The 14,107-nt window shown below is 39.6% G+C and overlaps 3 protein-coding genes across 3 annotated transcripts; 2 read left to right on the top strand and 1 right to left on the bottom strand.

Annotated features, from left to right (window-relative positions):
• Positions 1-212: 212 nt before the first annotated feature.
• On the top strand, positions 213-1,972 carry MELLADRAFT_113218 (uncharacterized protein; the record flags this gene model as incomplete). The annotated part of the gene is made up of 4 exons (XM_007417909.1): positions 213-341; positions 415-492; positions 563-1,343; positions 1,443-1,972. The coding sequence occupies 4 exons, from the start codon at positions 213-215 to the stop codon at positions 1,970-1,972; spliced, it is 1,518 nt and encodes a 505-aa protein (XP_007417971.1).
• A 1,360-nt stretch (positions 1,973-3,332) lies between these two features.
• MELLADRAFT_69028 (uncharacterized protein) lies at positions 3,333-5,498 on the top strand (the record flags this gene model as incomplete). The annotated part of the gene is made up of 4 exons (XM_007417850.1): positions 3,333-4,432; positions 4,543-4,925; positions 5,015-5,231; positions 5,300-5,498. The coding sequence occupies 4 exons, from the start codon at positions 3,333-3,335 to the stop codon at positions 5,496-5,498; spliced, it is 1,899 nt and encodes a 632-aa protein (XP_007417912.1).
• A 563-nt stretch (positions 5,499-6,061) lies between these two features.
• MELLADRAFT_113216 (uncharacterized protein) lies at positions 6,062-8,381 on the bottom strand (the record flags this gene model as incomplete). Its single annotated transcript, XM_007417887.1, has 3 exons — positions 6,062-7,905; positions 7,981-8,083; positions 8,340-8,381. The coding sequence occupies 3 exons, from the start codon at positions 8,379-8,381 to the stop codon at positions 6,062-6,064; spliced, it is 1,989 nt and encodes a 662-aa protein (XP_007417949.1).
• Between the last annotated feature and the right edge of the window lie 5,726 nt (positions 8,382-14,107).

The raw sequence follows: 14,107 nt of genomic DNA, 5'->3' as shown, positions 1-14,107 counted from the left end.
CATTCACATCTTTTGATACATTTTCCCAATCACTTCTCACTCGACACTTAGCATCTCCATCATCAGAATCTTTTTAAACCTTCCACAACTGCATCATCACATCACTCTATCTTCTATCATCCAATCCAATCTCAGAAATATTGATCTTTCTCGATCTTCATCCTTCAATCTCTTCAACGCATCTCATAGTTACTCACCTTCCTATAATCAACATGTCTTACTTATCACTTGGCCTTAACTTGCCTGCACGATTTGGACTTGATCCTTGGTTTGTCATGAAGAGAGCTGTAGCACTTCACAGCGCCACAGTCTCATGTGCATCATCGGACAACTCACAGCAGGTAAGCTTTTCTTTTGTTTCTTCATCCGATCAAAGACCAATCAGCTAATTCTCTTCATTGTTTCTCATAACAGAATGCCTATGAATTGCTCCTCATCAGCCTTTGCAAAAGTCCAAAACTGATCACATGGGATTCGACTTCAACCCATCAGGTTTGTCAACTTTTATATTTCCTGGTTTTCCACTTGTTTCTTTTTTGCTGACATTTTTGGTATTTGATAGTCTGAAGTCTCAGAAGAAAAGTCAATCGAATCTTCCCCTTGCGTTCCGCTACCTACTCAAAGGAAGCGTCCTGTTCGTCGACAAAGACTTCCAAAAATCTTGATCTCGGATGAAGATTGCACTTTGGATACAGCTTTGGTCCACAGAGTTCAATCTGAATCAAATTTAATCAACCCAACAACTTCCTTCATCCCACTCACTGAGGATCAATCCGAAAACTTTCACATTTTCAATGACTTACTCGCCGAACACAACCTTTCAACAATCTCAACCCCTACACTTCCTACCTCCAAGTCTTCCTCAATCATTCCAAACTCATCTCGAGCAACAAAAAGATCACATTCAAAATCACAACTTTTCGCCACACCTGCACCAGTTTCAAAGAAATCAAAATCAACACCTCATTGGACTGAAATCTTAGATGATCTAATGACAGCGGCTGACTGGGAAGAAGCAGAAGAAGAGTTAAAGAAAGAAAGCAAACCATTAGTTAATACAACTTCACTCAACCAAACCCTTTCTTTTATCCCGCTCACTGAAGATGAATCTGAAAACTTTCATATCTTCAACGAGTTACTTGCTGAACATCAAGTATCTACAAATTCAACCTCATCACTTTCGAATTCCAAACTACCCTCAATCACTCATAACTCACCAGTTTTCACCACTCAGTCACCAATTTCAAAGAAACCCAACCCAACACTTCATTGGACTGAAATCTTAGACAATTTAATGACGGCATCTGATTGGGAAGAAGCGGAAGAAGAGTTACGACAAGAAAGTGATAAAATGGAATCTTTAGAGTTCATACCTCTCACTTCAGTAGAGTCTTCTAATTTTGATATCTTCAATGAGCTGGTCCTTGAACATCAGATTCTAGAGACTTTGAAATCTTCAACTTCTCCACTGGCTATTACCACATCCCCATCATCTCTCAGCACGTCCACTTTTTCGAATTCAAAACCTTCAAAACCTAGCTCAAAGAATCTCAAAGATACTAAAAGACAACTTCACTGGTCTGAAATCTTAGATAATTTGATGACGGATGAAGATCGACAAGAAGTCGATGAATCTTTCACCATCACTCTTCCTTTCTCTCATGAAAGATCTATCGAGTCTTCTACTATTGATGAGACTTATTCTCTCCCATCTACACCCTCTTCGAATAACCGTTCATCTTATTCGAGCGCTGAAAATACTCATTCTCTACCAACACCTGTAGAAGAACTCAAAGATCCGTTTAGTTTAATCAATAACAATTATCAAAACTCTTACTATCATTCAGATATCAGTTTTGAGATTGTGAAATCTTCTCTAGAAGAAAATGATTATTTTACAACCGATCTCAGTTTTAATATTGAAAAATCTCTTTTGAATCTTGATTTCGACTGTGAAAATTCTTTTTGTTGATTACTCGACAGAAGAATTGGATAATAGAAATCTTTTTTGAAAAGTTTAGAATAAAAAGTTTTATATAATTTCGTATTATTTATCTGGCCTGATGTTTCCTCTTTTCTCGTTTTTCTCTTTCTTCGTTTGTCTTTTTTCTCTACTTGTTTCTTTCTGATTTGTGATTTGTAATGAAGCAATTTGACATCATCATTCATAAAATTGAGCCTGAAGAAGGATTGAGAGAAAGTGAGAGGGACCTGTCGTGTAAGGTGAGAAATAACCCCATGTGTGACCTAGCCTCCTTTACATATTTCGTACTTGATTCTAAGAAATCAGATCCATGACCTGGTTTCCCGTTCTCGTGTTTTTATTTCTTACATCCAGTAGGACTGGCCATCCATGATTGCCCACTGACCTTGCAAAGTTTTGTAAGGTTTTGTACCGAACGCCATCACGATGGGGTTCGATGCTTTTGGGCCACTAGAGAACATGCGGGCATGCCCGCCACAGCTTGACTGTTTCTTAATTTACCTACAGAGATTGAAATTTGCAAAAAGAAGGACTTTCCACCACCCACTTACATAGCTCTGGTCACAATTGTCCACTATGATGGCTTGTTGGGTTAGGTGGATGGTTGCATTATAGAAGTTTCTTCATTATACAAAAATGTGATGGGAAAACTGATATTGATTAAATTGAGTAGCATAACTTACCTCTTTATAGGTCTAAGAAATAAATGTGAGGCTTGGCAAAGACGCAACTTTTAAAGTGATGCTTTCAAATGCTGAGAAGAACACAACTTTGAAAATGACTTTTTACAGGCAACCATTGAAGATAGCAGGTTGCTCGGAGCCTCAGACAAGACGATGATTCGGAACAAGGCAGATTAAGAGTAAATAGCTTACCTTTTCAAGAAATTGCAAAAACAAAAAAAGAAGAACAATAGAAATTGAAAGAAAGAAGAACAATAACAAATGAAAAGCCGCGATAGAATCGGCGATTGAAAAGTGGACAGACAATCACGAACCCAACTTGAAAAGCACAAATCAAACTTGAAAAGCACCAAAACCAACCTGATGCGAGGTGGACCAGAACAGAAGAGGATTGTACGGTACTTATGCGGGTCGATTCGACGTATTTATATTTTAGATACGGATTGATCTGCTGCGTTACGCAGTCGTGTTGCAACCTTCAAAAGCGACGATTCAATCACAATCAAGTGTCATGAACACGGACTAGAAGGTAAACAAATTATTCGAATCGATATTCCCCTCAAGGCACTGCTCGAGGCAAACACCCGGCGCTATCCGAACTCTAAAGACTCCAAAGCATGCATCTCTGAAGATTTGAGACCGTCACTCGTTTGAATTCACTCACCATGAACGTTTTGGTATACTCAGGACCCGGTACCTCGTCTGCTGCCGTGGCACTCACTCGCAAGAGTCTCAAACGACTATTATCAAACGGTTATGATGTGATGCTAGCACCAGCTCAGATGGTTATCGAACAGCCTTGGACAGATTCAAGTTCATTATTTGTTATGCCAGATGGAGAACATTCAGAGATCGCAAAAGGTTTAGGACCATCTGGGATAGATCGAATTCGTCAATGGGTCTTTGATGGTGGCGGTATATATCTTGGAATTGGAAACGGGGCTCAATTGGCTTGTAGTCCTAAGATCAAACTAGACTCTCAACAATGGATGTCACTTTATCCTGGGTATTGTATGCCTTTGGAATCGAAAGCCGGCGGATCTGGTGACGAAGATATCGATCGAAATACGAAGATCATGATTCAACGGGAATCTTGGAAGGGCTATTGGACTTCATCACTCGATTCGATTCAAGTTCTTGGCAAGTGTACTTTTTCGGATCCATCCTCTTCAAACTTGCTGCCTACCGATGCGATATCACTTGCGAGCTATGCAAATCGACCAGAAGCTTCGATCGCAGCACTCAGATGCTCGGCCGGAAAAGGTCAAGCAATTCTGATGGGATATGAACTAGATTTAAACTCAAAAAACAGCTCTATCTCTCATCAAAATGTAGAGTGGCTCAAACAACTCTTATTAATGATGAATCTTAATGTTTCGGATCAACTCGAAAGCTCAATCTTACCAACTCCTCAATTACTCCTCTCACTTTATCCGCACAAACTAAATACAATCAAAACCCAGTTCAAGGCCATGATTGGACCTGAAGAATGGATATCGGACACTCAAGATGACTTTAGCCTCCATAATGATGAAAATCAAATAACTCAGCTCCCGCCAACAAGTGATGAGAAAGATCACTTCCAATTAGTCATCATTTCAGATATTTCGTACCGACCTAAATTGGCTACATCTTTCGAATGGAATGCGTATTTCGAGGCATGGAGGCGATACAATTTGGTTAATGAGAATCCATCTGATTGTACCTTTGGGAGTGTGGTTTTGTATGCCGAGTCGGTGACTAGCACTCAATCTTTATTAGAAAAGTGGGTTTCGATCACTTGAAATTCATCGTTCAAGAATTCTAGGTTTGCTTTGGTTTACTTTAAAACCAATCACTCAAAGAACTCTTTACTGATTTACTTGTAGAAAACAGGAATTCGAAACTTACAAGTGTTTTACCGAATGGATTGGTTTTCATTGCTAAACATCAAACTTCAGGTCGTGGTCGAGGAAAGAATTTTTGGATCTCATCAGCTGGTTGTGCTCAGTTTTCATTATTACTTAAGATCGACAAGAACCAAGGATCTGGGGTGATCTTTTTGCAATACTTATTTGGTTTAGCAGTTATTGAATCTGTTCTAAATAGACCAGGTTATGAAGCTTTACCAATCAGGTTGAAATGGCCAAACGATTTGTATGGATCACTTAAAAGTCCGAGTCAGTCTGATCCTTCAGAGAATTTAAGACATTATAAGAAGTTGGGTGGGATACTTGTAAATGGATCTTTCAACTTACACGAATGTGTTATGGTCATTGGTGTGTTTTGATCCGTTTCTCTTTTAAAGACATCACAATAGACTTCTGAGACTTGATCCTTTCCTTTTTGATGTTCACAACTGTTCCAGGTTGCGGGATCAATAACTCGAATTCTCAACCTTCGACATCATTAGATGAAGTGATTGATAAGTATAATGAAGTAAATCCAAATGCTCAATTGAAAAGGTTGTCACATGAGGATTTGATTGCTGGTATCTTGAGCACGTTTGATAGAATGATGAAAGAATTTCTTATCAAAGGGTTTAAACCGTTTGAGAAAAGATATCTATCGACTTGGCTGCATTCGTAAGAACGGTTGATTGTCATCTGATCAAAAGTTTCATGCTGATTAATTTTGGGTTCTTGTGATACAGGAATCAAATTGTAAGATTAGAAGACACTGACGAAATGGTCAAGATTCATGGGATTACACTTAACCATGGATTATTAAGAACAAAGAAAGTCGTGATGAATTTCGAGGGTGAATGGGTCGAAGATGGAGAAGTGATTGATTTACAACCGAATAGTAATAGTTTTGATATGATGTCTGGATTGATCAAAACCAAAACTTGATAAAGCGGAAGCTATTCAAAAGTAGGTGGAGACCTTCATCATTGCGACGAGCGATGTCAAGACGCAGAACGGCTTAGGGCGAAAAGAATGATGTTTGAAAGTTGACGTGATATGGGGAGATATCTTACCTTGGCTTTCACATTCTACTAATTAGACTGATCTTTGATGGATATCCCTGCATGTAGTACGTATGACCAAGTGTAAACATTGCATGCCAATCCAAAGAAGTAGGTACAAATGTTTCTAAACAATACATATATGCACCTATATCTATATGGAATCATAAAGGATGCGATCGAGTTCAGACAAAGATCAGGATCCTTCATCAAGGCCAACGAGAATCCTGCTGTCATCGTGAACAACCTCAAAGCTACGAGACAACTGTATAATGAGCGAATAGCCTTTCAAAAGTATAGGGACGCAAGTGAAAAAAAATCAAGAAAAAATCCAGAGATCTTTGAATGGTCCACCCATTTGGCTTTTTTGGATTCGAAAAGGGTATCCTCAAGCCTGGTTGGATGTCAGTTAATTTAAGTGGAAGTTAGTTTTTTTAGGTGATTGATTTACTTTCTCCCGGTTCGATGCTGTTTGATACCATTCAACATTCCTTGCAGTTTATCGATGACAACCTGGAAATTCATATCAGTCACGGAGTAAAATACACCCTTTTCATTTGTAGCAGCTTTCCCCTCAGGTTTAACAAATCTGACGAGTCTGCCTTCATCTGCGCTCCCTGCTGCATACCGAGCTACTCCTGAGATTGCTTGTAGATAGGCGGGTGTTGTGGTGATCAATGCGTGTAGGTCAGCTGAAGGAGCTTGCCATTGTATAGGATTCAACCAAATTAACCAAATCTTTGACCACGATAAGAATCCATCTAGACCCCAATCAAGTGCTCCTGGAAGTTTGGGCTTTTTTGGTTCTGTTCTTACAGCTTTTCCTTTTAAATCCTCATAGCCTTCTGGAACTTCTCTCATTGATTCCAGATTTGGACGATCTATTGGTTTAATCCCGAGAAACTTGAAAAGTTTTGACATTGATTTATCCCACCATCTCCATGTTGGACGCGTGATATTTTGACCAGCAAGAGCAATGATCCGAAGAAATTCAACTTCAGAGTCAGTTGATAAAACCTTTTCTAAGTTTTCCAAACCCTTTTCTGCATAATATTTATCTTTATCTTCGGCTGCTCCTGAACCATGTTTAGCATCATGAATTGTTCTCATTCCTTTAGTTCTAGCTGTTCCTCCTCCTACACCTATGAAATCTACTTCAGAATTCAATAGCTGATTCATCACTGGGATTTGACGTCCTCCATTGAAGGCAGGGCGATACCTCACACCCTCTTTGTTCCAGGACCAGGACCATGGACTTGACATTGTCACTCCGATCTTCTTGGCTAACTTTTCATCTTTGCTGATCAGGTGAGCGACAGTTGCCGGGCAAGTGAGTACAGCAATCGCAGTATATTCAGAATTGTCGATGAGCGTCTTCAATGCTTCCAAACCATCTTTGAACTCATCATGATCCCAAGCCCCTGCATGCCAGTTACCATCTGCGTCCTTCAACTCTTTTTCAAGTGCTTGAGATTTTTCGATATATTGTGTACGTAGTTCTTCATCGATATGACCGATGCCCTCTTCTAGATCATATGAATGACGCTTTTGTCCAGCTGCATATGGATGAGCGAAACCTTTATAAACCTTTGGCATCTGGTCGTCTTCAACTTCATAATGTTTACATAAAGCGGCAACAAATTGTTTGACAGCTTGGAACCTGAGTTCAACAAAGCCACCATAAGTGATGATCACTTTTGGAATCAATCCATCTGCAAAGTTGGCCCAAAGGTACAGTAGATCATCAGCTTCATTATCTAGAATCATTGCATATTTCCCTGCTTCTACGGCTTCTGAATATTTAGTTGCAATCTTCATGGCCTTTGCATGGTCATCCCTTACACGCGCAAAGATATTACCGACTACTTCCAATTCACTCTTTGGTGATTCTTTGAACTCTTCTAATAATTTAAGCAATGAAATGTTTCCAAGAGTTTCACTTGCTGATTTTCTTTTCAATTCTGCTTGCAATACATATTCCATACTTGTTGAAGTTTTTTGGCCATGTTCACCTTTGGAGGCTTCAAGGCTTGTAATGTCTCCGATAAAATCAAAATACATGGCGTATGGAGATGTCTTAACGTGGTTTATAATCTGTTGTGATTTTTCATCTTTGAAAAGTACATTTTCTGTTATCAATGGATGGTTCCATGCTTTCTCTACTTCTTCTGGTGTGGGTTGTGGACGGGTTTTCAAAGCTTTTACTTGTTCTTCTGCGAGTCTTGGAAGTTCTGCCATACGTTTTGTGAGGGCGAAACGTCCAAGTTGAACGCAGGTGATTTGTTGGATTTCTTTAACAATCAAAGGGTTTTGTGATTAGTGTTAGGTACTAGATCTCGATTGGTTGGAAATGTTCAAGGACTCACGTGCAAAACATAATAACCCAAGGATTGTGACTCTGAGGGCTGCACATCCGGATGACTTCTCTAGATTAAATTGCTTCATGATCCTCGAAATCGAATTCAATAGCTGGTATATCGTGCGAATCGGATCAAGATGGCCAGTTCACAGTTATATAGAGAACTGGTTAGGTGTATCCTTGGAAGGTGATAATAAAAAGTTGAGCTATGTAGAATTCAATCTAGGTCAACCCAATTGAGTTACTCTAGCTCGCTAAAGACCTATTCTACAGAGCTGACTCACTCAAGACACACAAGAAGGTTCCGAGAAATATAGGATCCAAGTGGAATCTTCTGTCTCTTCAGGACGCCACTCGACTGCGTACGAAAAAGACAGGTTGGAGTCCAATCGGCTCAAAGCCGTTCATGGTAGTTGAATGAGAAACACGAAAGAAATCTTGATTGAAATTACAAACAGTTTCATAAACTTATGATCAAGATGCTGATTTCAATTGGAGATAACCAATCCCTTGCGCGCAGTTTGAGTTCAGGGTCTGAAGTTGAATTTGAGTGTAAAGAAGATATAAATTTGAGAAATATTGATTTGAAGAATTTCTATGCTGAGATCGAATATGTCGAGTCCGATACGCTGCCAGTATTTTATTCTTTTTTATATTTTTGAGAAATTGTCAAAAGAAAAAACTCAAGAGTTTGGTCCAAGTGTTGTTGCGAGTATATGCGAGTGGTCTGTTTGCAACCTACGAACAATTGATCGTGATCGCAAACATTCGAAATTGATTCATTCGATATGTTTAAAATTAAGCTAATGAGACAAATCTCATCTTTTTGCTACGAGTAATAAGAAATGTTAGTCATATTTTTTCTCCTCTCTTTCTCCATTTATTGAAGCAACACCGCCCCAGCTGCTGAATGTCAGCATTTGAGCCAACTCACCATCCACAGGGTCGAAAAACCAAGCGCTGCGCCGGGTGTAGCTTGTATGTCACATGGTTATATTATTTCAGATTATTTTGCACTAACTTTGATAAATCCCTTGGGCGGGGGCCACTCAAGCTAAGGAGGAGATCACATTGCCAGGGTCATTGGTGGTGAGATAAGTTTATTGGCGGTGATACTCTAACAGCTCCTACAACTTAACATAAGGTACATGCTAGGGGGGGTTAGTTAAATTGGGGGGGGGTTATGTGTCTGGCTCTATCCAGGGGTGTCTTGGATATAGCGCAGACAGCTCATTCCCCCAGTAGTGCTCTGCCCATGATAAGCCCAATAGAACCTAAGGACACCAAAGAGTCCGGTCCTAGCCTAGGGAGTTAGGTGGGTGAAAGAAAGCAAAAAGTTTGAACACTTTTGACAGCTAGTGATCAAGATCTGATGGTGTTCTTCCAAGTGCCAGAACTTAAGTTAGGGTTCTGAGGGCATAGTTTCTTCACCTCAGAATTCCAAACTTCTTTGCGGTTCTAGCCTCCTGTCACACATTTTGTGTAGCTCACACACACTCTGCTACTATGGAAACCCTTTACATGTTGTAACTTGTGCCTTTTTTTAATGCATTGCTTTAAGTGCCTCCTGAGCCAAAGGCTATCAGGCACTAAACTACTTGTGCTCTGCCCCAGTAAAAACCCCTGTGGGGAAAAGGTCAGCGTGAAGGTGCCATGAACTTCTCATTTGGCACCATTGGGTTGAGTTGATTGGTTTTTGAATTCTTCATTAAGATTTTTTGGTGGACATTCAACTCAAGCTTAAAAACCCCTGTGGGGAAAAGGACATGTGCTGGCTGTTTGAAGTATCACAAGAGTTGTTGTTTGACAGATGGTGTTGCTAGAGGATGGTGGATGTGGGATGTGTTTAATTTGTTCTCCCAACTTCATGAGGACTTGGTACATGTTGTGCATCTCTTCAATTTAAAAAGTCAACAATCCATGTAGATACAAGTCAATTGGATGATACTAACATCGCCTGTTCTGGCAAAAAATGTATGCAGCCTCAGGGAATGCTCTGGATGAGAGCATTCTGGATCTTCAATAAAAATGTGAAAATGTTGATGCCTTCATATCAATTGTTCATTTTCTAGAAAATTGCTTAAAAAGCTATGCCTGAGATGCTCTCAAGAAGAGCATTCCAGAACTTCAGTCAGCTGGTTGGTATGTTGAGTTTTGAGGTCTGGGGTTAATTTAGGGTCTGGATGTCAAATTGACAAGGACTTGCCTCCACATACTCAGGCTGAGGGTGTGTTTTTTCAGACGCTCCCAAAAAGCACCCAAAAGTGCTGTAGGTAGGTAGGCACACCCAAAACTACTATGGTGGGTTTGGCTGATTGCTTTGTTGTGGTTGTACAAACTCTTGCTGAGAGGTGATTGAACATGCCCAAGATAAAGTACATATCCTAAGACAACATTCATTTAAAGAGGAATGGACTCTGCCATCCATTTCCTGCAGAGCTTACTCATTGGCTTTCTCATGGCCAAAGAGTGTGACCACTCAGCTGGAAGATGCAAGGCAAGATGCACTTATTGTGACAATGTCATGGATGGTTGAACATTAAAATCTTATCACAGGCCAGCCCATTGAATTCAAAAGTTGCAGTGATTCAAATTGAAGATGTTGAAAAACAATCAATCAAGTTTTGTGTCCAGACAAGGTGGAGGAATTAAATGATGCTCAGAGGATCATTTGGCCTGTGAGCCTACTAGCGTCGGTCAGGCTAGTAGAATCAATAAGAAGGAAGAACAGATGTTTAAACAAACTTCAGACTTGTGGGGATTGTCAGCCCTGGGTACATATACATGTACCCAAAACTAACTTATAATACTGGACTCTTACTTATAAACCTAATTACATGTACATACAGCTTATAGAACACATGTAACATATAATAAAACATATACAAATGTCAATTACATATGTATATACACTTGAAAACATATGTAACATGTAATAAAATACCAATTACACCTCATAACTCAGTGTCAAGAGTTAAAATGCTTATACTACATAAATTACATAACAAGTATATGTAATTATGTAATATTAATAATAATAATAATTAATAGTAACTATTAAACCCTAAACCACAGTGATGATACAATCAAATATCACTACAACTAGGTTTGGAGAGGAGGATATATAAACCCCTCCTCTCCCAACCTTCAAGGGATTTTTCCTCAAGCATTTTATTACACATATCTTTTAAAGAACCCTTTAAAGTTCCTTTGAAGTACATAATCAAAAGTCTTATAAATATAAGACTAGTGATTCACTTCATCACTTTAAAGCAGATTCCTGCCTAAAAGATAAAGTAATTTCCTTCTTCATCCTTTGGATCCTCTACTTTCCCCAAGTAGAACTTTTTCAGGTTAGTAACCTCTCAAAGAACTCCAGGTTAGTCACCTTTTGAACAACTGCAGGTTAGTAACCTTTATCAACTCTCAGGTTAGTGACCTTTTGAACAACTGCAGGTTAGTGACCTACAACAACTCACAGGTTAGTGACCTTCTGAATAACTACCAGTTGGTGACTATAAATAACCAGGCTAGTGACCTACATATCACTCTTTAATCTGTTACCTTGAAGATTAAGGGAGGGCCTTGGATCCAGCCTTCTATTATTGTATTTCAAACCTCCTTCTAAGGAGTCATTTAACTGTAGTCTGTCTGGATTTATCCAAACAGACTGTCAGTCTCATTTCCTTTCTTCCTTTCACTTTTATTTCTAATTGTATTTACAAAATTACATTTGAAATACAACTATTTTAAATAAAAAGAACCCACCTTACCTTCCCATAGTGAGCCTAGAGTACTCTAAAGAATACCCTACCCTCACAGGGATTACTATCCACAAGTTTGAGCGGGTAAAGACGTGGGTGTAGGAGTTTACTTGCAATAAACAAGTAAAGACTCCAGTTAGATGACCTTGTAACAAAGGATTTCACTCCCAGGGATTTTGGTTGACTGTTCTTATTTGCAACAATTCTGTCTTGACACCAGGAACTTTAAACTCTGACTAATAGAGGTTCCCCGTAGATTTAGAGTTTCTTATATCAGATGAATCCCTGATCTGATATAAGCTTTACTCAAGGACTACTTCCTTACACATAATCCACCAAATGGATATTACAAAAATAGCTGATTATGGGGTCTAATCAGATAGAAACAAGGTTTGGATGCGCACACAATAAGGTCAACAAGACACAAGGTTGAAGATTCAAGGTTTGTAGAATCAAGCTTTTAAAGTTTGTAGATGTTAGACAAAGTTTAAAAGTTCTAGGAAGATGAAATGAGCAATTTTTGAAGCTGTTGAAGATTGAAGTGATGATTCAAAACTGGTGGGATCTTCAGGGTTTATATATTCTGAACCCTGGGAATCTTTGGACTACAAGTGCGCACAAATTGTGGTTCTAAGGTTAGGTTAATTACAGTAACACAGTTACTATTGGGTTATAAGTATATTTCACTTGTTACGTATGTGTTACGCCTGTGAAATATATGTCGCTTTGATTCACATCAAAGTTGTGTACGTACACACTCTTTGATGTAAGTTTTGCACATGTTACATATGCCAAATCATATGTAACTTGACTCTTGAAACTGAGCCTTGAGTTGTAATCGCTGTTTTTAAGGTTTTTTTAATATATTTGTCGCCCATTGGTACACTGGTTTAGTACTCAGGGCTGACATGGCCTCTGGCAGTCATTTGGAAAAGGATTTCTACAAAGACAACAGCATTTCTATGTTTGGTTTAAGGTTGGAACAGCCTCCAACATATTAAAAAGATAAAAGGTGTTTCTAAGATTTTGGAGAAAAAATGTGCCCAATGCACCTAGTGGCATCTGGTTATGCTCCCAACAGGGGAAAAGGTACATTGACATACTTCTTGGAAAACAGATGTGCTCCCAGCTTAGCTGCACACTATAAACTCTCACTCTTGGAAGCCTGGGCCTGTCTGAGGTTTTGTGCTATAGGCCTGTGTAGCCCCCCTATGTCAACCTCACAAATGTGCAGGGTGCACAGAGGGTTCAAGCACACCACTCTGCATTGAACCACGGCTTGCGCCTGTCACATGCAGATTGAAGGGATTCACAGGTCTCTAATCAGAATCTGATCAGAATCAAAATAAAACCAAAAGATAGCTCAGTCTATGACAAACTTATCTAAGTCCAACAGGGCCAAAGTGAGTTGGACTTAGATATTTTTGGGTCTATGGTATCAAGACGCCCACTGAATATGTATATCAGAGGTGAGGTCATGAGTTTTTGTGCAGGAACATAATTCAAGTAGAAAGCTTGAAGGAAGAAAAGGGAGGCTTTTGGAATGACAAAGAAAAGGACCCTTGCAAACCCTGCCAAATACCATTGAACTGGAAGGTGTGATATGGATTTTTGGAAAATAAATTGATGTATAGTGGGTTGTTTCAAGACTGAGGTAACCAAATGTTTTGGCCCAAAATCTACAGCCAGATACAAATTGAGGTTTTTGAGAAACTGAATATAATTCCAAAAGACTTCTTTACTATTATTCTGAAAATTAATTCCCAGCCCAATTGAAGACAATTGTTTTTTATTTTAACTACAGCTGTTTACAAAATCGGTGTCATGTGTGCAAATTTTTGATCACTTTTTGCTTGAACGCCACGGCCCTGTACAGCGGATACAGGGCTGTACAGGTGGTGTTTGGGTACCGGCTGTGCACCACGTGAACTGCCCTGCTCCAGTTTTTACCCTGTACTCGCCCTCGCCTCAGATTAGTGGTCCATTTGTTTGGACCACCATTCAATCACCCTCCGGTCCAACACACCACGTATGCCATCAGCCCCCAAGAATCCTGATCTCCTCAACTCGATTCCTCCACAGGTTGCTTAGTCTGCCCGCTTGTTTGGCATTCCAATTCACAGAAAGACCCAAACGACTCATGGCAACGGTATGACTCCATTGGATCTGAACGCCTCGACTCCACCTCAAGCATACCCCTCCGGTCAAACCTCCAGCGGTTAGGTTGACGTGGTCCTCATTTGGTGAACCACAACTTGAACATCACCTCTCAAGCTCCTTAAGATGGCGTCATTCCGATCGATTTCTCCCAGAAAGCGCCATAATCTCTGCTCGAACCGTTACGTATTTCCTAACCACACACCTTTTACC

The sequence above is a fragment of the Melampsora larici-populina genome, assembly GCF_000204055.1.
Source record: "Melampsora larici-populina 98AG31 unplaced genomic scaffold MELLAscaffold_80, whole genome shotgun sequence".
Taxonomy (NCBI): Eukaryota; Fungi; Basidiomycota; class Pucciniomycetes; order Pucciniales; family Melampsoraceae; genus Melampsora; species Melampsora laricis-populina.
The sequence above is the reverse complement of the archived record's forward strand: the minus strand, read 5'-3'. Positions and strand labels throughout refer to the sequence as shown.